A 25,594-nucleotide genomic window follows, 5' to 3' on the forward strand; every position below is an offset into this window, starting at 1 on the left:
GTGGTAGTTTGTAAAAGGACTTGATATTGCATAACAGTGATATACAAACATCAGTTTAAGATGAGTAGGAATAGTCATTGGGGAAAAATATATCTCCCCAAACTATCTCCTAGTATCTCTGCAAGGCCAAACCTTACATTTTGCTGTCACTGCTCACTAGTACTGGAGTCAGTATATGGTTAAATCATGAATTTGTCTTTCAGGTGTGTTGGGGGGCATTGCATTGTTTGCTTAAGGGTTCTGCCTTAGATAATGACTTTCAGTGTTTTTTGTATGTTTTATATCATTTCAAGGTCGTTTGTATGCAATGCAGACAGGGATGAAGATTGATAGTAAAACGCCAGAATGCCGTAAATTTTTATCCAAACTTATGGATCAATTGGAAGCTGTAAGTAGAATTTATTGCTTTCCTCAAAAATGATCATGATATTAATATAATTTTTATTTAAATTTCTGGAAATACTGTCTCTTCTCTGCAGCTATTCTGCATGCAAGCATACTGCATGAGCTTCAGTTGTATGTAATAAATTGCAGGAGGATTGGAAGGAAATAAAGCTCTATGCCTGTATGCATGCACAAACATAATTGAAATTTTGCCATAAGATTTTGTGTAGACAGCGTAAATGACAATGCTTTATTTATACATATTCCCATGACAAACCAATTTATTATTAAGTTAATGCAGGTGTTCCAGAAGACTTTTTTAATTGATTTGCTTTTGATTCCTTGAAGTCTGTAGTTATTTTCACTGCTATAGGACTTAATAGCCTAGTCCTTGGATGCTTTTGAAATCTGTAACCTAAACTGTTGTATCCAGGGAGGTTTTAAAAATATACTTTAACAGATAAAGATACTTCTGATTGTATCCTGTGTTACAGATTGGTGATTTTATTTTATAAATTGTTGTGAGCACAGTCTGATCTGTCTGTGTAAGGGATAGCTATGCCCTGCTTTTCTGAATAGACCTGATACTATTAAAAAGCCTTAAAGAGAAGAGAGTCAAACAAAGAAATGTAAAGTTGTGGTGTACAGGTGGTCAGTTTAAGTTCCAGGAGCTGTTTGTGTTCATACACTGTAGTTTTCAGCATTCTCAAAGGAAGAAGTCTGTTGATTCTGAGGTCTAAGTGCTCATTTGGAAGCGGAAAGTAGTGTTGAAAAATGAAGCAGCAGTATTTTTTTTTTTTGTTCAGTATTGCTGATTCCATCCAAAGTCTAGCAGTGCCTGAAGAGTTTGTGTGGAACTAGTATAAGAGCCTTCAGTTATGAAAGATGGATCAGTTGCCCAAAGAAGTATTCAAGGCCAGGTTGGATAGGTCCTGAGCAACCTCTTCTAGTGAATGGCATCCCTGCTCACAGCAGGGGAGTTGGAAGTAGATGACCCTTGAGGTCCTTTCCAATCCAGACCATTCTGAGATTCTTTGGAAAAAAATGAGACATGAACAATTTCTCTCTCTTTTTTTTTTTTTTTTTTTTTCCATAACCTGTGCTTCTTGCTTTTTTATCACTGATTTTTGGCAATGGAAAATTCAGGGTACAGTGATTTCTCAGTGTGTTATTTCATCAGATTTTGACATCTTTAATAGGACTAAATTTCATGTTCAAAGGAAGAGAGAGATAGTAGGAGAGGTGAGATTAAAACTCAAAACGATTTTGCTCTTCATTTCCTAAGAAATGTTGGGATTGGCTGGGTTACTTGTGGTACTGCAGCAGTTAATCTGCAGCGTTCAGTTACCCCTTCTGTTTCAAAATTGAAAAGACTAAAAAAGCAGCAAAAATCTATAGTTTCACCTTTGGTTACCAGTAAGATTGTCTGTGTGGCAACTCATGCACAGGTACTGAAGATTCTTCTATGTATCCGGGTGGTTGAAAGACGGAGAGAGCACTCCTAGTCAAATCTAACAGAGCAGTTTTGGGGCTAGGAAGTTGGGGTTTATGGAAAAGTTGGACCCCTGCTGTAATTTAGGAGCTGTTGTTTCGAGTCTGTCCATAACCACCAGGGGGCGCAGAGGGGTGCGGTTTAATTTTTTTTAAGATTAAGCCTAAATGCCATGAGTTTTAGGTTGAAATTTTGTATCAACGCTTAAAACACCAGTACTACTGTATTGAATCACGGATTGTGTGAAGGATAATTTCAACAGTAAACAGCTTGGTTAACTTCAGTACTTTTAGAAGTGTATGTAACAATGTCAGTTGTGTGCTTGAAATAATCGAGCATCAGATCAAGTATAGTAATCAGTTCTTTTCTGAGTGTGAGGTATACAGATAGGTTAGGGAAATATATGTGTATACAAACAGTTTTTTTCCTGAGTTAGCTTCAGTGTCTGAGTGTTTCATTTGAACACATGAATTTTGGTACTTTCACAAGAAAATTACACTTCATAAAGCAAATAGTTTTTGAAAACCACAGAGTAGTTTGATTAAAGCCTTTAAATTTAAAATTCTATTTGGAAAGCTTATATTTAACTACTGAAATGAAGTAAGTTTTCTGGCAACATTCTATGTCTTAGAAAGTTGGCAGCAATCTAAAAAATATGGAAATGCTGCCTGTATGATTAAAATTTTCTTTGCACGCACAGTGAAAAATAACTGCCATTCAGAGATTGTTTTTAAATCTTTTGGCAAAATAAAGGCTGCAGGTTAGTATCATGCAGTGTTCCTGTTTTTGTTCTCTAAGGATAACCTGAGATTTCCTTATGTGCAAACAGTGAGCCTATTCAGAAGCTGTAAATCCACCTGTAGTAACTGTTAGAGGGTTGTTTGCTTTACTGATTTTTATTAGGAAACCTGAGGATTCTGGTACTCTAACATTTTTGAAAAGAGTTCTTTGAATTGAAATACGCTGCTTACACTGAAAATTCCAGTAAATCCATAGGTCACTAGACTGGTTGAGGTAGGGCTCAGGTACTTTAAAGGATGTAATGCAGTGAAATAACCTTACAAGAAGAGAGATACATGATGACTCTGATCTACAGCACCTTTATAAAGCATACATTACCAGTTGAAGTTTGTTGAATATTGACACAGGCTTCAGAGTGCCGGATCTTTCAGACAGTAAGGGGAAAAATATCTGTTGCTGTTCCTTCACAGCATTGTAGTTGTGTTTATTTTTAACTTTAGGGGAGAAAATGTCAGGGTGTTGGTGGTTTTTCTAAACATTTTGTGACTGAAGATTCAGAGGTACTTATTCATAATATTTCTCTCTCCAAAAGAATGTGTGTTCTCTTTCACATGCTGCTTTTAGCATTTGTTATGTTAGAAGCTGCAGATTTGTAAAACAAAATGTAAGTTGTTTCTTTTTAAATTGTACTTGACTTTATTTAAATCAGCAGGTTCTTCTTGTGTTTGCAGAATTGCTAAGGTCTAATAAAGTAATTAATGTATTTTTCCAACATTTTTCAGATGAAAAAGCAATTTGGTGATAATGAAGCAATTACTCAGGAAATTGTTGGCTCTGCTCATGTGGAGAATTATGCCTTGAAGATGTTTCTGTATGCAGACAATGAAGACAGAGCTGGGCAATTTCATAAGTAGGTGAAAATATTTTTTTTCTTATCTGAAGATACTGGTTAGGGAATGTGAACATCCAAACTCTTTAATTTGAATGGAAGCAAGAATTGGACTTTATTACATTCTTTTCTCTTCTGGAAAACTCAATTTGTTACAACTTTTAGGTCTCTAACTTCACACATTAACTGGTATCCTCCTCCTTATGTTCCTTAGGGAGTTGCTTACCTACTGGCAAGCCTTCTAAAACCACAGGCTAATATTGTGCTTTGTTTTATCAAGCATGTTATAGTTGGTTGACCAGTGATAGTAAAATAGTTGTGGTGATCCATTATGTGTTTTGGTTTACAGCAATTACTACAGCACGTTCATATATTTTTCTAAGCTAATACAGGATTTCTGATGTCCTACAAATTCCAAGCTAGAAATTAAGTGCAGAACACATAGCCAGTTTTAAAAAATGCTGAACATTTTCTGCAGAGTAGTTAAGAGACTAATCAATATTGCTAGATTTAAATATTGTGAAGCAGCTTCTGTAACATCAGATTAAAAGAAAAAAAAAAGCTCTGTTTGGCTTAAAATAAGCCAGAATGGTCTAAGATTACAACGCCTAAAATGTGCTTCTGAGACACTGACATTGCCAAGTTAGCAAAATGCTTTATTTTTTGCAGAAACATGATAAAGTCCTTTTATACTGCAAGTCTCCTGATAGATGTTCTAACAGTATTTGGGGAGCTCTCTGAAGAGGTAAGTGTCAGGCATATGAATGTATTATCTGATTGCGTTTCAAGCACAGACATTGCTTTTATATATCATGAATATGAATTTCAAAGAACAGTGTAGCCAAATACTTGTTAGAAAGCCATAAAGAATCATGCTAAGTATTTTAAATAAATTGCAGATGAAATACTAGATATCTGTTAGAAGATGCTTCATGACAAATATCAGTTAGAAACTCAAAGTTTGATTTTTACTGTGGGACACATAGCATTACATTGAGTAAGTGGGAATACTTATAGGGGGAAAAATGATGCAAGGTTCCTAGCTTTGTCCACCTGCACTTTTTTTCATGTCCTGGTTGAAATTCACAGGCTTGGCATCCTGTATGTAAATCCCCAATCTGGTAAGTGTGCCTAAAGTGCAGTCGTACTTGCTCAGTTTAAAATGCAATTGTTGTGGCTACTTTCATTTGTAAATATTGGAAAGAAGTAAAAGCATGGTCTTGATACTGGTGCACTTCTGGAATACTATAGGATGTAAGTGTAGATACTAAAGATAGGTCTTACCCAAGAGAAATGCTTGGTGAAGAGTTCTTGCAAGATTCTCCATCTTCCGTAGCCTGAGACTCTACCAATCCAAAATTTTCATCTTATTGAGAGGCACAAATAAGTTTGCTTTTTGATGTGTTCTCTTAAAACTGTCTGCTCTGTGCCCTGACATCCTTTACTAGATCCAGTAATAACATTTCCTAGAGCCAGAGAGTGAATGCATGCTTTGAAGTTGGAAGAAATTGTTACAAATGTCAGTGCAGAATAGCAGTGGTACATTTTCTGTTGTGTGTTGGGGTTTTTTGTTGTTGATGCTGAAAGGACAGAAATGCTTTGTAATTGGAAAGAAGCAGAATTCTCTCATTTTGTTTCATTGATGAACACCAATGGTAAAAGAGAGTGTACAAGAAATACAGAAAATATTTGCTCCCCGCATAGCATCATTACATTTCAACAGTTTCCTTATCCATTCTCATGTAAAGGGATGATGGGTGTCTCCTCACAGACACCACTCCTGCCATGCTGAGTTGCCAGCACCTGGGATGGACACCTGATACAGCTGCATCTTCACACTTTGTCAAAAATAATTGCCATATTAGAATAGAGGGGAGATGTACAGCCTCTTAAATATTCCATAATAATCTTTCCTAAAAGTAGGATATTCTGGGTATGTGTTTTCTGCATTTTGTGGCTTCTAGAGTGTTTGTTAAAAATGAAGGAATTTAACCTGTAACACTGACTGGCCAGAAGTGATTATTAAAACAAAGTTTAACAGAAAGCCATGTTTTCCAATTTCACTTTTCATTTTGACGTAGAGTGAATGCAATTTAATAAATATGTAGTCAGAATGGGCTTTTTTTTCCTGGAGAACATCTTGTTTTCAAAAATGAAGACCAGATCTTTCTCTTTCTCTTATGAGCATCTTGGGTGATACAATGTGTTAAATACGAGCAAGGGAGCTTGCTGGAGATACCTTTTGTATTGTGTCTTTCTACCTTGTTCTAGATGACAGTGCAATAGGCTTTGTGAAGTACACTATTGAATTTCAGTTTATTAATTTCTTAGAAACTTTGGATTTAATTTCCAAATTAATTTTTAAGTTTTTAAAATAAAATATGAATTTTTAAAATTTTCATGTTGGTGTGAAGCATGCTGTCTCAACATGAATGATTCATTTGGGCAAATTATTCCACTCATCCTTCCACATTTCTAATGTTTATATTCAGCCTTGATCCTTGATTTATATTACCTCATAACTGTCAGAACTGGTTGTTTCCCATACAACTATTGGCAAAGTAGTTGATTTGCATAATCAGTTTAATATCTCTTTCAACTGACAGCTCTTCCTCTTCCTGGATTAAACACTATTGTAACTGTCCCAGGAGATACAAAGTGGCCAATCTTCCTTTCATGTTTTGACATGTTAAAAGTTGTACCTAGGAACAGTAAAGTATATTTAAAAAAACAAAATGGAAAATCTTAATGTCATAGAATATTACAAACAAATCACATTAATCTGCAGTTACATCAGCCTTTCTGTATTCATACTTTTAAATAAAATTTTAAATTATAAAATAATATAATTAGAAAATCTTTCATATTTCTGATCAGCAGCAGTAGCATTTTAAGTTTCAAGTATTTAAATCTAAAGTAAATAATCATCAAAGTTTATGGAGATAGGAAGCTTTCTTCATTATTTCATATCAGTAACTACTACACAGTGCTATGTCTTTTGTACTAGATGTTCTTGGTATAATTTATTTCCTTTTCCTCATATGCTGCACTAATTGAAGATCTTCACACTTTCCTTTCATTCTGAGATCTTGTTAAAGCTGTTATTTTAATTATTTTTTGTAATTCACCTATTAATTTTACACATTTTTCTTTAAAAGGGTGTCAAATGACAGCAGAGAAAATGGAAAAGATGCTTGTATTTGTTTTGAATGCATTAATTCACAGAAGTGAGTTGTTAAAATGGCTGGCCTTTTCCCTCCCCCAGAATGCCCAGCACAGGAAGTACGCCAGGTGGAAGGCAGCGTACATTCACAACTGCTTAAAGAATGGAGAGACTCCTCAGCCTGGCCCCATTGGAATGGAAGGAGAGAGTTTTGGTATGTGTTTCCATTTTTAAGGGAGAGAAAGGCTGTGCCAGGGTGAGCTGGTGGTATGCACAGTTCTTCAGGGAGTACCCCTCAGGAAGCACAGCTTCCCAGCTTGATGTTCCATTCACAATGAGCTGCCTTCTTCTTTTCAGCTTCTCCTGCTGTTATTTTTATTGCACCTTACTGTGTGATTGACTTATTTAATAAAATATTCTTTTCCTTGTAGTGGAGATTATTACTTTGAATACAGCTACTCTCTAAGGAGGCATTGTCAGCTTCGAGCCAGAACCATACATTTCTTTAACATTAACCACAGTCCTTCATTTAAATCTGTTCTGTAAAGTTAGGATCCCTTTGCCAGTTTATTCTCTCTCAGAAGTTAAGTAGGAGTTAAAAATGGATTGATGGCAAGTGAATTCTAACTTCAAAGCAAAGACCTGCTTGTGAGACATCTCCTTTCTCCCTGTGTAGTAATGTCAGTTTCAAAACAGGTTTATGGTCTGCTCTTACTGAGTTGGATTTTCTGCCTCTTTCTCACTCATCCTCCTTTTCCTTGTGTTTTCAGTTGCTTCCTTTGGCTACCTGAGCTCCCTGTACAGGATTCCTTGAGGTTCCCACTTTATCTAACAATTAAGGAGATGATTTCCAAGGACGTCCATTTAACCAAACTGAATGTGTGTCAGAACAAGTTGTTTTGCTTTAGGTAGTGATCAGTTTCATTGGTTTTGGTAGTGACCAGTTTCTTGCTTTTCTCCTCAATGCAGATTGAATACAAATTTGAAAGGTTGATCTCATATGAAATAGGATGTCATTGGAATGGATATTTTCACTATGCAGAATAAAACAGACAATTCTGCACAATGACAGCCTCTGTGTATCATTATTCACATGCCTAGTGGAACAACTGAGACCATCAAATAGTTTGTAATTTTCTTCTGAGATAGAACATGAGACTTTTTGGCTTGTCAATTAAGTTGATGCTAATTTATCTCCTAAGTTTGGATTTAGTAATACAAATTTCTCCAAATAAAAAGGGTCAATAAACAAATCTACAGTGCAAAAGGAAAGAATCTAGCTTGTAGAGGATGTATCTATCCTGTAGAGCCACCTTATAGGGGTGGCTACATAAAGTTTTGTGAATCTATGTATAAATATAGATGGCCAGTGTATTTATAGTTGTGCACACATGTGAAATATAAATGTATATACACATAAAAGTAATTATTTGTTTGTTTGCATTCATTTGTGTTTGGGGTCTGTGGATTTTGACATCTGAACTTGTAATTTACTTGTAATAAGTTACGAGTAGGCTTGTAATTTTCTACTCAGTACTTTTGTTTTAAACATGTCAAAACATTAGAAAACTAGTTTATCTTCTGGTTCTCAATCTTTTCATCATGCAATCTCACATTTCGATGCATCTCCACATTGTAATTTATATGTCCTGGACAGTGTTACATTAAAAAAAAAAAAGGATATTATCATGATTTTTTTTTTTTAAGGAGAATGTGTACCAAACATCTATTTCAGTTTATTATTATCTTTATAGTGTCTAAGAGCCTGGGTGCCAAATATAATTTATTTACAATTTCATGGATAAAATACTATTTATATTAGTGCTCCAGAAACACTGCAACATAAGTAAATTCAAATATTTGTGAACAAATTTCCAAGCTACTTGTTTGTTCTTGTTATTATGTTTTCCTAACCTAAAGGCACCCTACAGACTTAAACCCTGGAATGGTTATCTTACCCACTGAAATGTGCTCCAGTCTAGGCACAGCTGTATTTGAAGTGAAGCATTAGCAAACTAATTTCTTTAATATGGAATCTTTTCCAAGGTAGTTTCCTTAGCTGTCCATGCAGCTGTAGCTAGAGATACTGATGATGCAACTGCAACTGCAAACATCACTTCATCTATGTCAAAATACACCAGATTGATGATTTAATGGAGAATGCAACATGTGAGAGAAAAATCTCTTGTTATCTCTTGAATGTAATGAATAGTTCAGTGAAATATTTTCAGCTTTAAAAGAATGCTCTTTTAGTGGTCTGGCTCATAGTGTGGTGAAGCTGACCTGAGTATGTGAAGCAAACTATGAATTTTAAACAAGTGCAAAAATAGAATTTCTAAGTAAACATTACAAAGCTTTTGCTAAAAATCCATGTGTGCGATTTGTAGAAGCTAATTATTTCTCAACAGAGAACAAATAAACTGTTCATTTTATTAATGTGCAGAAGTAACTGACTTGCTCAAGGCTACGCAAGAAACTGTTGTAAGAAGGAAAGCAGAATTCAGGCTTTCCTCAAATCCTTGGTATTTGTTGCAGTTCATTACAGGTGGTAATGGGAATTGGTGAAGACTTTTGCTTTCATTACCAGGTTATGTCTACATGCAGCTTAAAAGGGACACAAATGCTGAGTGAATCAAAATTTTAACATCCTTTTTGATAGGGAGCCTGCAAGATCTGTAACTTGACAATATTTTGTTTATTTTGTTGTTGAATTGTATTTCATGTAGAGAAATTATTTCTCACACTCCTAATTTTCTAAGAAAAGAAATGAAAAATACATGTTGATGTTTATTTTTTATTATTAGATCTATGGTGTAGGTGTCCATAATGTCTTTCATAATCAAGACAAAAATTTTATGCAAATTAATTTTTATGAGAAGAATCAGTACAAAAGAGTTTCAGTTCCTCTTTGTGCATCATAAGAAGAAAAGCAGTATTGTTTGAATGTATGACTGGACCTTCCCCATTCCTTTCTGCTTGCTCATTTTCTTCCTCCCCTTGCATGTGGAAAAAGTCTGTTTAAACAGAGTGAAACTAGGTCTCTGTAGCTTGACAAATTACCATTTTTTTCCAAAGGTTTTTTTTTGGTTGTTTTTTTTTTTTTTTTTTGTGATTCTTGAAAACCATACTGTAACTCTTGGAGATGTTTTTACAGTACATAGGCATGCTTTATGCAGTTCTGCTGTTGGATTTATGGATGCTTTTGTCAGGATGCCACCATGGAAACCTTAAAATGACATGCTTAATTTATTAATGCAGTTGGAATACAAGTCTTAGAATATAAAGGTTACTTAGCATTAGCATTAGCATTAGCCCTAGGTCATCCAACAAGGTTTTACACTAATGGAAAAAAAAATGTAAATAGAAAAAAGTTCCTAAATAGCCATACTATAACCATAGTAAATACATTAAATTTAATCACCTTCATTGCAATATATAATATGTAGGCTACATTTCTATTTCAGAATTTCATAAAACCTTAATAGTTCCAAGTAGTAAAAAGAACAGTATGGGAAAAGTTGGTGGATTTTGGAGTTCTTTTCTCAATATTGTGGAAAAAAAAAATACATGTTTAGTTTGTTTTTTAAAGGCAATGTTCATATAGAACCTTACATTGTGAATCTTTCAACAACATCTCAAGCAAAAGAGAAACAGCACAGCAGAATGAGACCAAGGGGAAAAATATATTGATAGATTATAATTCTCTGAACTCATGAAAAATAGGAGTCCAGAGAACTGGAGGAGTCTGGCCTCCTTAAAAAAAATTTGCTAATCTTATATTTAATGCACTGAGCTGCTGAAATTAAGTCATGATCTGTGCTTGCTTACACTAGAAAAGGGAATGCCATTAAGCCTTGAGAATCCTCTGTTTATATAAAAGTATCTTTGGATGGTTAGTTGTGGGGATGGGGTGATTATTTCACAGAATCTTGCCTTCAGTAAATAAATAATTAAAAAAAAACAAAAGCAGGTGGTCTGGGTATACTGTAGCTCTGCAGAAAATTTAAAGAGATTGTGAATTCATTATGCTGGGATTCAAGCACAAAAGCTGATGAGATTCCAAGACAAGAAACTCAGCTGGAGCTGAAATGAAATGTAAAACAATTGTGTCACTGTTTCACAGCCTAGTTTCAGCTTTTTTAAGAAAATTGTAAGGAACTTTGAATTCTAGGTTATTACTGCTGCATGAGAAAACAATTTGCTAATTTTGTAGCATTCTTTCCCATTCCCTGGAAAAGATTTTCTTTTTTTTTTTTTTTTTCAGTTATATTATGGACATTCTAACCATAGAATTTAAAACCTCTGTTGACTTAAATGTTCTTTTATTGCAGCCTGAAATCCTTTTATCTGACACTACTGTTAAAAGCTATTCACAAATACTGAGAGTGGACATCTTAAAATGTTTCTAATACTTTAGTCTTTGATAAAGAATATTTTAAATATTTGCTTTGCTGAAAGAATAGTTACAATGCTTTTATGATATTTGGGTACTTTAAAGACCTAAGGAGAGTTAACTTAAACAAAACTACTTTTATGTGTAATACAGTTTTAACATTGGCCACTTGCACAGTGAGCAAATCAAACAGTTGAGCTTAATCTTTTGATACATATACCTGATTAAAGAGTAGATTTGTGAATTTGCCTCTTGCAGGCACTGTTATTACTGGTGATTAGCACTTCTAACACTTTTTTGGGTTGTTTTTAACATTGCCAGACTTTAACCCTTTGGGTTCATGTCTTCCGTGGCCAGTGTTGGTCACAGCTTTGCACTATTACAGGAGTGAGTAGAGACCCTGAACTGTGCAGTGAGGAAGTTGGAAGCTGAAACTCGGAATGGCTTGGAGAGAAAATGGGAGCAGTGCAAGAGGGACACAAGTATGTGGCATAGGGTTGCAGATATGGGATATGCAATCCTAGGACAGAGAAAGAAATGAGAATGTGCCTTGAGAACCAGATGAGGGCAACAGGAAGCTCCAAGGGGCAGAATAAAGGAATAAATGCATTAACAACTTAAATATGGACATGAATTTATGGGTAATTTCTCACAGCTGAGATACCAAGGACAGTGGAAACACGTTTTCTCTTACTGCCTTATCCTCAGAAATCACTTAGTAATTTTTACAACAGCTTTCCCAAAATCCTAGCTTCAAGCAGACACCCAGTTTGGAAAATACAACTTTATGGCTACAATTTACCCAAGCTGTAAATAATTGGTAACAGTGTTACAAGTAATATTCGGCAGCCTCACCTTCAAACAGCACGATGAGTGTTGTATGTAACTATTTCATTCATATATAGTAAGCTCTGGTTTTATTCACTTTTTTTTTTTCTGAAACTGTTTTATCTTTTTTTGTTCAGTTGACTCCAAAAACAGTGAGAAATACAGCATTCAAGCAATGGTTTCCTATCATTACATTATTATTTAAAATATAGCATATGCAATGTTCACTCTTGAATCTCACATTCTTTTTGCCAGTTTTCTCACTTTTAATTTCATTTCCATGCATGTTAGCCTCACGATATTGCAATATGAGTTACTAACACAAAATACAGCAAAAGAAAGATCTGGCACCTTAAGATGTTTTTTGTCTTCCAGAAACCTGTCAGGTGTTCATTTGTATGTGTCAGAAATTGTGCCATAAACCCAGAGTGTATTTATTAAAGTCCACTAAAAATGCTCTAATAACCATAGTTGATTTTACTCTGCTTTATAGCCTTTTTATTAGTAAATTGTATTGTAAATTAGAAGGTATTTAGGCATTTTTCCTAAAGGTAGCATGTGAATTTTTTCTGGGAGGTAAAAAGACTCACATGGGAAACAATTCTGATATTTATAATAGTAATATTTTTAATAGTATACCATTTAATTATTAGGCAGTGGAAGTGTTTTCATAACTCATAGTCTTGTGTAGTTGAAGATCAGTGTGAATTTCTTTAAAAATATCTCTTTTGCTAGCTCTATACACATACAAGTTTTGTCCTCCCATATTTTTTTGTTCTCTTTCAAGCACTGGCTGTTAAATAAGCAATTACTAAAACTGCTTGTTCCATTTGACATTATTGATACAGGTGAATGCATACACAGTAAATGAATATCAGTTTTTTTAAACTGAACTTAATTCAAATGAATGAGCAGGAATCAACCATGTATTCTGAATTTACTGGATCATTAGCCTTTAAAGCAGTATTAAATAAAGTAGATCAGAACCTTAAGAACATGACTAGATTGAAAAATATGTATGTTCTTTGTACGTGCTGTGGGATATATTGAACCTCATTATTCTTATAGCTCATTATGTATTCTAACTGTTCTAGATGCAATTATGACTTGGCTAGGCTGCACTTAGTTTCTTGTTTGGTATTGCTTTCCCAAAGTTCCTCTTGGTTCTTATTTATTTGTGGTTTGATTTGAGGTAAAAGAATTGGCACTAGCTAGCCTTTTATAAAGAGTTTGTAAGGCAAATACAGTTTTCCATATTCTGGTTCACATATATGTTAAAATGTAGATTACTGCCTATTTGTAATAACTTGTTCAACTTCTATGGATGCAGAACATGAAGGTATAACAAATTGTTCTAATGAGACAGCTTATATTCAGACAAGTAAGGAAATGATTCTTCAAGTTGAACAGAAGAGATCTTTGAAAGTATGAGTATCTAGATCTTTGTTGTATGGTATGTTGCTTTTTAGCTTTTCAAATCGACCCTATGTGGTTTTGGGTTGATGTTTTATGTCACGCTGTGTGGTGGCAATTTTTTTATAAAAAATTGATAAAAAAATGAAAGGAGATGTTAAGGAAAGCCAAAGTTTTCAAGTGTTTATGCATAGTAGTTGCAGTAATTCCTATTTTGTATCATTTTAGCAGATGCTGAAAGGGAAGAAGCAGGGTCGTCTTCGGTCCATAGTGGAACAGCTCCATCATCATCATCTACATATGAAGCTAACAACATACCAACTAGTAATTACACCGGCATACATATACCACCAGGTGCCCATGCACCAGCCAACACTCCAGCTGAAGTACCTCATAACACAGGTATGTCCAAATCACACCTGAGAAATCCATGCCTTTAATGGGAGATGAATTTTTGCCCAAATTCTAGTTCATCACATAGAAAGTAAAATAACATCATATTGTGTGGCAAAAGCATCTTCATAAGCTAATATCGTAAAAATGCCACTGAAAATATTTTTAATGTTTTCTTAAAATATGTAAATCATAGTTTGGAGCACTTTTATGGGAGACATATATGGACTAAGAAAGTGACTGTTCCTGCAGACAGAATTTGTCTTCTCTTAAATCAGTAAAATGGTGTTGCATTGCAACATCTGTACTGTAAAGCACAATTTGAATCTTTCAGTTTGTAGATGGAATTATATTACTTCATTTCATATGTAGCTTTTTGTGTGCAGATAGGCTGCTGTTCTTCATGTGAGAGCTTATCAACAGTGTTGAAATTGTTACAACCCTATAGCAATATGCCTGATGTACCATTCATACTGGTTTGGTTTGGCTTCTGCCTGTTTTCCCAAGTGCTTTAGTGTGATTGACTTCAGACATTATTATAAATGGGAATTTTGTCCCTATGGCTAAACATATTGGCTCCTACATCCTTATTATTATTATGTGTAATTTTGGGACCAAAACCAAGTTCTTAACAATTCCAAGTTCCTTCCCAGATGCTGTACTTAATACTTAAAAAAAAAATATTAAGTGATTGGCGAGTACAACTTTTTTTACTTTATGGGACCTTTTTATAATAATCATAGAGTAGAATTACTAATTAATGATTAATAAGACTAAAAATTAAAATTTCTTTATTTCAATCCTGGTGGTCATTTATTATTCAAATACATTTTTATATTATCAAATGTACAAGATACTTTTTGTCACACAATCCCTCCTTTTCTTTTACTTTCTCATTTTAAAAATGCTTCACCCTATGAAGTGTTCAGGATGCTCTTTTTTTCAGCTTTATCAAAGGGAAATCCTTCAGATAGGTGGAGTTGTTTTTGGATCTGGGAGGATCTGAAAATTAGGGAGTACATACCTTGTTGGAATACATTAATTCTAATGTGCATTATATAGTTTTAACCCCACCAATCGTTCAGTGGAGTGATGGAATTTAGAAAAGTGATTATACTCTCTTCCTAGACAGCAGATGTTGTAGAAATAACTCTATGCTAGTCTGGTATATTATGGACATATTGCAAAAATACAGTTTTGGATCACAGCAAATGAGTGTACCTAAAATGAGAATGCAAGTACAAGAATGCTTCACAGCATAAAGTGCTGTTTCTTCTTCTAGCAACATTATTTCCCTTTTAAGCTTAGTTAGCTTTTTTATTCTCAGTGATTGTTTTCAAAGGAATTAGGAAGGAGATAGTTTGGACTTGTGAGGTGACTGGCACTGGGCTTTAAAATATAATGTAGACTGGTTCTGGTATTAGAATGTAGAATTTAAGTTTTAAATATAAAAGTTTACTCACACTTTTGCTTTGCAGGTTTTCCGCAATACTTTTGGGTAACCAGTGTCTCTTGGACTAGTATTTTCTTATTTATTTAATGCCTGAAATTAAATTTCTGTGAAATCCTGTACTGGTAAAATGGATGATAGTCTGTACATTCTTCTGTTTTATTTTATAAAACATTAATATTTGAAGTGAAAGCATTTAAATGATTTGTTACACAGTTTCAGAATTAGTATGTTATCAGCTGCTTAATTTGAAAATCAGAAGGTGAATCTGTTCTGGTTTTTTGCTTACTTTTAAAGTCAATAAATAAAAATAATCCAAGTTCATTTTTTTGCATTGGTTTGCAGGAGTGACAAGTAACACCATTCAGCCTGCTCCTCAGAATATTCCTCTGGTTGATCCTTCCCTTTACAGTGCTCAGTCTGCAGGTAAGCTTGTGGCATTTGTATTGTTGTACATGGACATACTGTGTCCTCTGTGTCTCCCCTGCCCTGAAGGAAGAAGTTTGAGAAATATTGTCACTATTATCTGAACACAATCCAAAAATTTTAAAAAGAATGGTCAACATCTAAGCATTGTGTTGCTAAGATTTTAGTCGTTTCTGAAAGCTGTTACAATATAGTGTTGTCTCTCTGACTACTTTGAACTAATGAGCTAGCATTGCATAAGGCTTTATTTATATTGTTGCTTCTCAGGTGTGGTTCTGATATACTTTGCAATGCCTATATTCCTGATAGCCTTGCTAAATTGTATTTTTTGTAATTAATATACATTCCCTTTACTTAAAATTTATTCTACAGGCTCAGCATGTAAGTTACTTATTAATTTCATAAAATAATTCATAAAACATTCAAGTTATGTTTTTGTACAGAATAATAGTGTGCTTCCTGACTGGAAGTAGTACCTGTGTTAAATGAAACAATCAATGTGTAAGGTACTGCTAATGATGTTTTTTTGATGTACCATTTAATCAAGGCTTTTATCTTCTAAGATGTCATCTGCCTTTGATGTTGAAATCACTGATAACCTATATCATATGTATTTTATGTCTGCTTACATATTCCATGCTTTGAAATGTACACATAAAGGCTAACCTTGGGAAACCATGGCCTGTGGAAGAGTAGTAACTGACAATAAAGCTGGAATCATCCTAGATTTTCATTTGAACACTCATGTCCATATGGACAAAGAGTTAACTGTTTTCTAAGAATTTTTCTGTCCATGGAAAAGAGAAAAGAGTGTAAAAAAAACCCTTAAATTACATCTGTTTGTAATAATCAGATTTTTATTGGCAGTGTAAAATGGATGTTGAATGAGGAGGAGGTCTAGGAGTCCTGGTACAGAGTCTGTTCATATTCTCCCCTACAGTTTATCTTCATCAGGGAAAGCTGATAGTATATATTAGTATACAATATTATACATAATTGCTATATTAAGTTCTAGTACTAACCACGGTCAAACATTGCCTGTTACGACTACAAAGTTTAGATAGGTATGTTCTTGTGTTTTATAACTTACAGATACTTAGTTACTTTATTATGTTGTTGAAGACTGTGTCTCCGTTAAAATACCTTTACTGAAAAAGCATTTTTGCTTCAATCAAATGCTATAGGAGGAATTAAATGTTTAACTTGTTTTTAATCTGCTGGCATAAAGAATGCTTAAGGGTATTTCCATTCTAATATATTAGAAAGCCATTTTTACAGAAGATGTCTTAAAAATAGCAAAAATTTGCCACTGATAGAGACATATTAACCTTTAGTATTCTCCTGAAGAGCAAATGATACTATAGGTGCTACAGTTTTTCTGGCATATTATTGTAATCACAGAATCACAGGATAGTCGAGCTGGAAGGGACCCAGAAGGATTGAGTCCAACTGTGAAGTGAATGGCCCATACAGGGATCAACCCCACAACCTTGGCATTATTAGCACCATGCTCTGGCCAGCTGAGCTGGCACTAATATCTCATGAGGCAGTTACTCATTTTATTGTAAACAACACCTCAGACGTGTAGCTGTAGCTGTAACATTCTAACTTGGTGATAGTTATTGAGTTTTGGGGACTGCTGTCGGGGTTTTGGTAGCTCCTCAACTGAAATGGCTCAAAGCTTTACTTAAGCCTTGCCATAGTAACTGCTAGTTGGAAGGCAAATTTTGTGGTGTTTGGAAGCAAAGGTTTCATGTTTCACTAGCTTATCATGATGTTCTAGACAGTCATTGTACCAGGTTTTTTGATAACTACTCTGAAAATTTTAATCATCATCATTTCTTGGTTTGAATGTTTGTTTCTGGTTGTCAAAAACATCATATTTTATCAAGTTTAAGACATTCTATTATTCAATATCTGAATAATGTGAGTGCATTGCTCCCTTTTACCACCTACCTGAGATAACCTGGTTTAATAAGTACATAAATAAGAAGGAATTAAGTGTGTTTATGAGAATGCTTAATAAGTAGTATTGTGTAATTAAGAGATTAAGACCCTTGCTAAGCACCATGATAAATCTCTTAACTTGATCTAACCTGAGTGTTTGCATGCCTGCATTCTTCCTCTGCACATCTGTTGTGTTACTACAAGTTTGGGTCTTGTAACAGCTCAAAGTGTTACATTCTTATGAGGGAGTGCTGCAGAAGTGCATGCAAAGAGATGATAAAGGTCATACAGGTTCTTGGTTTAAAAGCTTAGAAAACACACTGTCAGTTATGCCGGAGTCTCAGGTCACAGGGGATGTGTCAGCAGAGGTACAGTGACAGTTTTCTTTCCATGTGTGGAGTTAAGAAGCTTGAGAGCAACGGAAAGTGTTTGTCCTTGCCTGTCACTGTCTTGTGCATTCTTCTCCTGCTGCTGAGGAATCCTTTCTGTGCCAACAGTGGCTTTGTTCTCCATCCCATAAGCAGATGGAGAAATGCCTGTGTCTGTTAATGGATGTACAAAACTATGTGACCCATGAGCCCTTCCCTGTTCCTGAGCTGCAATATACATATCTGGGCTAGATCCTTGCTGTGTATTGAGGTGTGTACCATTCCTGTGGAACTGAGGTTTCCTTTGCACAGGAAGGAGGGATCAGTGTTTCCCTCCATCCAATAGATCCACAGAGCTAGCACAGTGCAAGGTACATTTGTTCCAGGATTTAGACACGATGTCTGTGTCCATGCTAACAAATTATACATACTTGGAAATATTTGGCACAGAGAACAGCTGGCACAGAACCTCTCACATTCATATTATTAAACTTCTAAACCTAAACAAGGTAGCTTGTTAAGACTGCTTATATTGAATGGTCTGTAGCTTGCTCTGACCACAAGTCATGCCCAGGAATTGTTTGGGAAAGTGTTAGTTTGCATGGGCCAAAACATACTGGAATCTGTTCCAGCAGTTTGACACTGCAGACAGTCAAGTTTGAGTGCTGAGACACCTTTCTTGGCAGTGTTGAATATGGTAGTATAGGCATAGTCAAACAGGATATTCCACATATTCCTGCAAGACTCTTTCTTGTAGTAAGATGAAATGTGTATTTTAAAGATAAATTATATATTTTCTTTGCTTCCCCTAACATGGGAGAGGCCTGATTAATGCTGTTATGGGAGAAAAATTTTTGATGGAGAGGAGTAGAATATTTTATCAAAGGAAGATTAAGTTAAAGGAATAGTGTTCTTTGATTTTTAGTTAGCATAAATCTTTCAATAGTTGTCCTGTCCTTGGGGAAGAGGTTTCAGAGTTTAACACTGACTTGTGAAAGTGTCAAAGCTTTTTCATTTAAGCATGAATTAATGTGTTTGACAACAGACTGTAGCATTATGCAGCAACCTCATGTATGTGTGTGTGCACTTCTCTGATGTAGTTGTCTTAAAAAATTTATTACCCCTACATTTTGCTAACACTAAAGGCATTCATAGTTGTGCTACACAGATTTTATAAGATCTTCTTATGTTGCCATATGGTCCCTTCCACAGGTGGCATAGTACAAAGAAGGCATTTGTCCATTGTAGTTGTATGTACAATGTTTGATATTCTACACACAAAGTAGAAATATTAATTTGACATTGAATGTGTTTTCATCATCTTAAAAAGAAATCCTTGCGTACTTATATTTCAAATATTTCAAGTGATTTAATGGGGAAAAAAGAGTTATCTTGTTTCAAAAACCATTTATTACCTTTTCCATCACTGTTTTTATGCACCAGTTTGTATGACTGAAATGTTCTTAAATCATCTGCTTTATATTTGGGCATTATAAAAAGGAAAAACATCTGAAGGGTAGAAAAGGATTCCAGGGAAAAACATATATATTTATGTGAAATGCACATTACTTTCATTCTAAAACTATTTTTTTCCCCAAAATTATTTCACCAGCTCTAGTAAAATCAGTTTCATTTTGTGTTTCTTTTAAACTAAAAGAATCATGCTTGTTGTTACAGATTCCATATTCCTGTTATGTTTCAGTAATATAACTACAGTCCTAAAAATTTCAGATTACCAGAGGAAGCAGGTTTGTTTCAGAATAAATACAGTATACCTTTTGTATCTCAGTGTTGTTGGGCTTTTTTAAGCCAAAAATCACTGGATACTTGAGGTTGGAAAGGACTTCAGGAGGTGGTCCAACCCTTCTGCTCAAGGAAGGGTCACATAAAATCAGTCACACAGGACCATGTCCTTTGTGTCTCCCCCTGACTGTGCACTCTCCCTGTGGTTTAATTTCCTGCATTGAAGAAGTTTGAGAAAAAATGTAACTGCTAGTTCGAAAAATAGGTTTTGAATCTCTCCAGGGACAGACATCACAACCTCTCTGGGCAACCTGTCCCAGACCTTGGTCACCCTCAGCGTAAAACTGTTTCCTGATGTTCAGACAGGACCCTCCTGTGTTTCAGCCTCTGGTCTTGTCACTGGGCATCACTGAAAAAAAACCTGTCTATGTCCTTTTAATACCCTCCCTTCAGGAGTTTATATATTTGATATAAGATCCCCCTGAGCTCTCTCTTCTCTTGGCTGAGCAGTCCCAGCTTTCTTGGATGCTTCTTGTGCTCCATGCCCTTGGTCATCTTTGTGGCCCTTTGCTGGACTGTCTCCAGGTTGTCAGTCTGTCTCTCTTGTGCTGAGGAACCCAGAACTGGACACGGCACTCAAGATGTGGCTGAAAGGGGCAGGATCATTTCCATCCACCTGCTGGCAGTGCTCTTCCTAATGCAGGACAGGATGCCATTGTCACTCTCCACCACAAGAGCAGATTATTGGCTCATGGGCAGATCAGTATCCACCAGGACCCCCAGGGCATTTCCTCCAAAACTGCTTTATCCTTGAATATGTAAATTCAAGTAGGCTACTAACTTTTGTGGTTATACCTTTGATGTAAGTATAGTCATTGCAGTTAAGTTTTACATTATTTGTAAAACTTCAGAACACAGAGCTGGTTTGTTTCTATTTTGATTTTCCATTGTGAGGTGTTGACTTCAGTAGGAGCTCAGGCTACTGAGCACATCAAAAGATCAACCCTCTTACTGTATAAACTTTGGTTTATAAATCTAAAACTAATAATTTTTTTCCCCTCACGTTATGTCATAATAGCATCTGAGGTAGATTTCATAATAAATAAGGCTTTATGCCAGCAAAATGTTAATAGAGCTCATACTGTAAAAATAAGATTAGACGGGTGAATTTAGGCTTGCTTCCAATAAATTATTTGAATACTGGACTAATGCCTTGACCAGTTTTTAAAGAATGATTTTGTAGTTTCTTTTGGCATCATAGCATAAAGCTACTTTGAGGGAAACTTGGTCTTTTTAATTTCTTAAAGATGTTCAGTAATGTGGTTGTAGATTGACCCCAGCTGCTTTTAGTCTGTGACTTTCCTGAGGTACAAAATACCCAAGGTGTGTGTCTGTGTTTGTGCACTCCCTCGTGTGTATTTACTCACATGTGTATGTATTTTAAGGGATTTAATGTGGCTTTACTTACTAAGCATGAAACTAATATACATTGCAATCATAATGAGCCCACCAAGTTTTTATGTCCCTTAATGGTTATATTTATTTATTGAAATTGGAGTTCTAGAGTATATTTTAAAAAATGATGAAATTAATCTTCAGAGTACTTACCTTTATGATTTTATTTGGGTAGGGTTGTTTTGAAAACCAGCAGACCAGTCTAATTTTTTAATATTCCCAGGCTTTCTTTTTTATTTGTTCAAAAGCTGTTCTTAAATAGTAAGACTGGGGGAAGGAAAAGCAAATATAATAGACATTTTTTTATAAGAATAGAGATTCTTTAGTAAACATTCTCACAGTATTGCTAACAGTTCTATTTTGAAAGAAAGGATCCAGCTAATCGAAATTGCGCCATAAAAAATTACTTTAAGTATGTTCATGTAGTTGCTTAAGAGTAAAATGTACTTAGAGAGCTAAATCTTTAACTAAATTTTATGTAAAATGTATGGTGCATTTAAAAGCACATTTTCTCTTAATCTGTGAAATCTATTCGGTGCTTATACCATACTGTGTGGGAAGTTATTAAATATATACATAATCTTCAGTGTTTTATATAATCATTTATCTGTGCCCATAAAAATCTATCATTTACAGGTTGTTTTGAGAGAACCTGAGTAAAGATTTTATAATTTTTCTGTATTTGGATATATATAAATTTGTCCATTATTGGAGTGGCATGGGATTAGCCTTAAAACTCCCAGTGAATTTGTGGGTGGAAGGAGGTACAGTACCACAGCTCTGCTTTATTTTACACCCACATCAGTGACACTATTCACATATAAAATCTTCTGTCAGTTAGGGCTTAAGTCCCTACTATGTCTTCTCCAAGACTTAATGCATGTGTTTGAGTGCTAATTCCTAAAGTTTTAATTTACATGAAGAAAATACTCTGATTAATAAGTAATATTTGATTTATACTATATTACGGGAATATTTTTTGCTAGTGTTCTCCAATGTTACAAAAATGGGCACATTTCATGACCTCAATCTTGTTTTCAGTCATCTTACATAAAATTGGAAACAAAAATTATTTGGAAAAGCAGAAACATAAAATGTGTCAAAACATGCCAGTGAGAAATGCTTCCATATTCTGAAAAGTTATTCCACTTGAGAAGGAACAGTTTCTAACTATGTATTATTTCTGAAGAAAGCAGAGTAATTATGCTGTAAACACAAAAAGCACTGTCCTTGTTTCTTGCAGGTTGTAACATGATTACAACTAACTTAATGTCATATAAAAGCTCTCCCTTACTGTCTTAGATGAAGAGCAAATCTTTCTCAAAGGTATTTGTTTACTTTTGAAAGGCACTGGGTCATGCAAATACCAGTGTTTAGAAAGGTCCTCACATTTTTCAATAGCAAAGAAGTTAAGTTTTATATGAATGGAAAGAAAAGAGAACAGAACAGAAGAAATACTGTAGCTTGGTCTTTATAATGTTACAACAAATATTAGCCTGGTTTTCATAATATTACCACAAACATCAGTAAAACATAAAAATCATAAGAAAGGGAGCTTAAGTCAGATCTCCTTTGTAGTAACTTTGTAATACTTATGTTTTTACAGGAGAAGTCCGCTTGACTCCAGAGGACTTTGCCAGAGCTCAAAAGTATTGCAAATATGCTGGCAGTGCGTTGCAGTATGAAGATGTGAGCACTGCTGTGCAAAATCTACAGAAGGCCCTCAAGTTACTCATTACAGGCAGAGAATGAAGCTTTAATCCAACAGACTCATGTCTTTCGCCTAAAGAACTAACAGTTTATTACTGTACCTGTTAGGGAAGTGGACTTACACAGAAATTCTCAATCCCATCACTCATGACTATGAAACCACTGTTTCAGTGTCAGATTAGCAATTAATGGTACAGTAGAAATCTCTGTTTTCATTTTACAGACAGTGGAGCTTGAAACATGAATGCAGTGGCTTGATGTATGCAAACTATTGAAGAAAGTACTGTGAGGACCACTCAAGAGTTAGAATTAATTTTGCAATATTTGGATTATCAGAATTGGAAAATGCTCACTGTAAAAAACTTGAGAATTAGGATGTTCTGTTAAAATTCTTACTCCTGGTTTATTATTGCAAACAATTATTTAATAGGTATAATAGCTTTAAAATGGTAACTAAGATGAGTGCTTTCCTCCTGAAATTAGAGGCTGAATGTGAGAAGGTTGACAGGTCCACACTGGGAAGGACTTTTCTATACATAAATTATTTCAGTATTTGTATTATCTGAAACATAAGTCTAAGTTGAGGGAGTCTTGAGGACATTTGTATTTCATTGGAAAGCATGCTGGAAAAAACATATCTGATACTTCAGAGGGAATAATTTTGATGGTGTTCCAATTTAATCCCCCACAGGTGTATGGACTACTACATGTATTCTTGATTATTGGTTCTTGCTCCTTCTGAACACTTAAAATTTTATGTATCTGTATGGTTAATTAAGAGAAAATACTAATATTTATCAACAATGATCCCAAAACTGGAGGCAGAGATTCTAAATAATTTGAATTTTCAGGAAGACTTACTAAAAGAACAAAACTGTTGCATCTTTTTAAGAGGCTGGAAAAATGCTTGTTCTTCAGCCACTAAAACACTATAGGTTTGTCTCTGGTATTAGTATCATAGAGCTTTGTATTTCCAACTAATATTTTTCCTGTCGGCTTTGTTGTGAAGACTTTTTGGACTTGAGATTTAATTAAAATATCTTGGAAACTGAATTTTGAGTCTTCATGAGGTCTACCACTGCAATTATAGAGCTCTTCATTGTTGAAAATCCCCCCATGCTGTTTAAAAGAAAGAATACGCAGTCTTTTAGCATACGTGACATAATAATTGAGTACACCATAAAGCATGTCAGATATATATAATAATTTTAATGGCATTTTATCTGATCTCTCTGTCTTTCCAAGCTGCTGGATCAAATCCATGTTGTTTATAGCTGCACTGCTTTGGAGTGACTAAAACAAGTCTTATATTCAAAGCAAAAAGATGAGGAAAAGAAAATGAAACATAAGCATGCATTAAAGTTTAGCTGGTTGTATCCCTTAACGCGTGTAGTGTCTTTCACAGCAGATTTCACATGGGTAATATGAAACTTAAAAACATACACTTAAGCACTTTAGTTGACTGAGACTTAATAGATAAAATGTGGTATTTTTTGTGTTGCTTTCTGATATGGTATAGCATGCTTATCTGGACAGTGACTTGGGTTAGATTTTAATCGCTTGGGGAAATTTAGAATAAAACCATCTGAAAGTTTTTTGACAGTAATGCTGTACAGACCTGAGCATTAAGTCTGTATTTTGTACAGTGTTTCATGCAAGATAGATCTCTCACTTCAGTATCAATTACTGCGAAGTCTTCTGCATATATAGTTGTTGGATTACACTGTAGCATTGCTATAAAGTATATATATTTTATATCCTATATATTATAATACTATATATTTTATATGCTATATATTTTATAGCATTGCTATAAAATAGTCAGAAGTTTCTTTCATTTCAGTATCATACTACTATTTTTAAAACCAGCTTCAGTCCCCAGAAATTGTAGGAAGACATTCAGTTTTCCTATTTCTATTTATAAAATAATAAAAAGAAATTTGGGGCTTTTGTATTACATGCAAAAAGAAGTAAGCTATGATGTAATGTTGTATTGATTTGAGGCTTTTGAATTAAAGTTGTTGGGGTTTTTTGTAATTGAATAATCTGAAATGGGATACGTAACTACACTTGAAAATGAAAATTTAAGTATTTCTTAAAGTATATAAAATATTTTCTGTTGGCCATGATTATATTGTACCTATTGGTTCCTCTAGGAAATCATCAGTATTCCTCAGGGAATCAGCAGTAAAAAAGCGATAAGCAATGCAAAATCCATAAGCAATTTGTTTGATCATTTGCCCATCTGCTATCTTTCTCCTGCCTAGAACGAAATTCAAGTAAGTGTTTCTGAGGGGAATGGAGATGAAAATGGTAACACAAAATTTTAAGAAATTCTTAGAGAGAAATTTCTTAGCAAAACATTCTTTCTGAAAATAAATTAGTGTTAGAAGATTTGCTATATAAAATTTCATGTAAAATGGAACATATCCTAATACCAACCTTCAGACCACATAACCTATTGAATTTATTTTCCGTCATTTTATGGAAAATAAATTTAATAGGTTGTGTTACCTGACATAACCTACTGAATTTATTTTCCATAATTATTTTGCTGTAATCATTTACTTCTTAATTGAGAAGTTTTGTAACAGCTCATGTTTTAAACCCCATCTTTAAGCTGCTGATTTTTGATGTAACAGACTGAATATTTATCATCTAAACTAATGCCTAAAGTAAATTATAGCAAAGCATTTCCATTCCATTAAGTATAGCCTCTGGGACAGCTTTAAATACAGCAGATAGCCCAAAAGTACAAACCAGTGTTGCAGAACAGTTCAAACAGTGTACGTATTTGAA

The 25,594-nt window shown here is 34.6% G+C and overlaps 1 protein-coding gene across 3 annotated transcripts in view; it reads left to right on the forward strand.

Annotated features, from left to right (window-relative positions):
- VTA1 (vesicle trafficking 1) overlaps positions 1–23,848 on the forward strand; it is a 36,971-nt gene extending 13,123 nt beyond the window's left edge. For 2 of the 3 annotated variants that reach the window (XM_053973660.1, XM_053973662.1), the window contains exons 2-8: positions 294–388; positions 3,400–3,527; positions 4,176–4,251; positions 6,772–6,883; positions 13,532–13,705; positions 15,492–15,572; positions 22,692–23,848. In XM_053973660.1, coding sequence (XP_053829635.1) covers positions 294–388; positions 3,400–3,527; positions 4,176–4,251; positions 6,772–6,883; positions 13,532–13,705; positions 15,492–15,572; positions 22,692–22,837 — 812 coding nt within the window. In that variant the 3' untranslated portion in view covers positions 22,838–23,848. The remainder of the gene's footprint in view (positions 1–293; positions 389–3,399; positions 3,528–4,175; positions 4,252–6,771; positions 6,884–13,531; positions 13,706–15,491; positions 15,573–22,691) is intronic. The other variant, XM_053973661.1, reaches the window with a different exon arrangement.
- Positions 23,849–25,594: the final 1,746 nt, after the last annotated feature.

Source organism: Vidua macroura, chromosome 3 (genome assembly GCF_024509145.1).
Source record: "Vidua macroura isolate BioBank_ID:100142 chromosome 3, ASM2450914v1, whole genome shotgun sequence".
NCBI classification, from domain to species: Eukaryota; Metazoa; Chordata; class Aves; order Passeriformes; family Viduidae; genus Vidua; species Vidua macroura.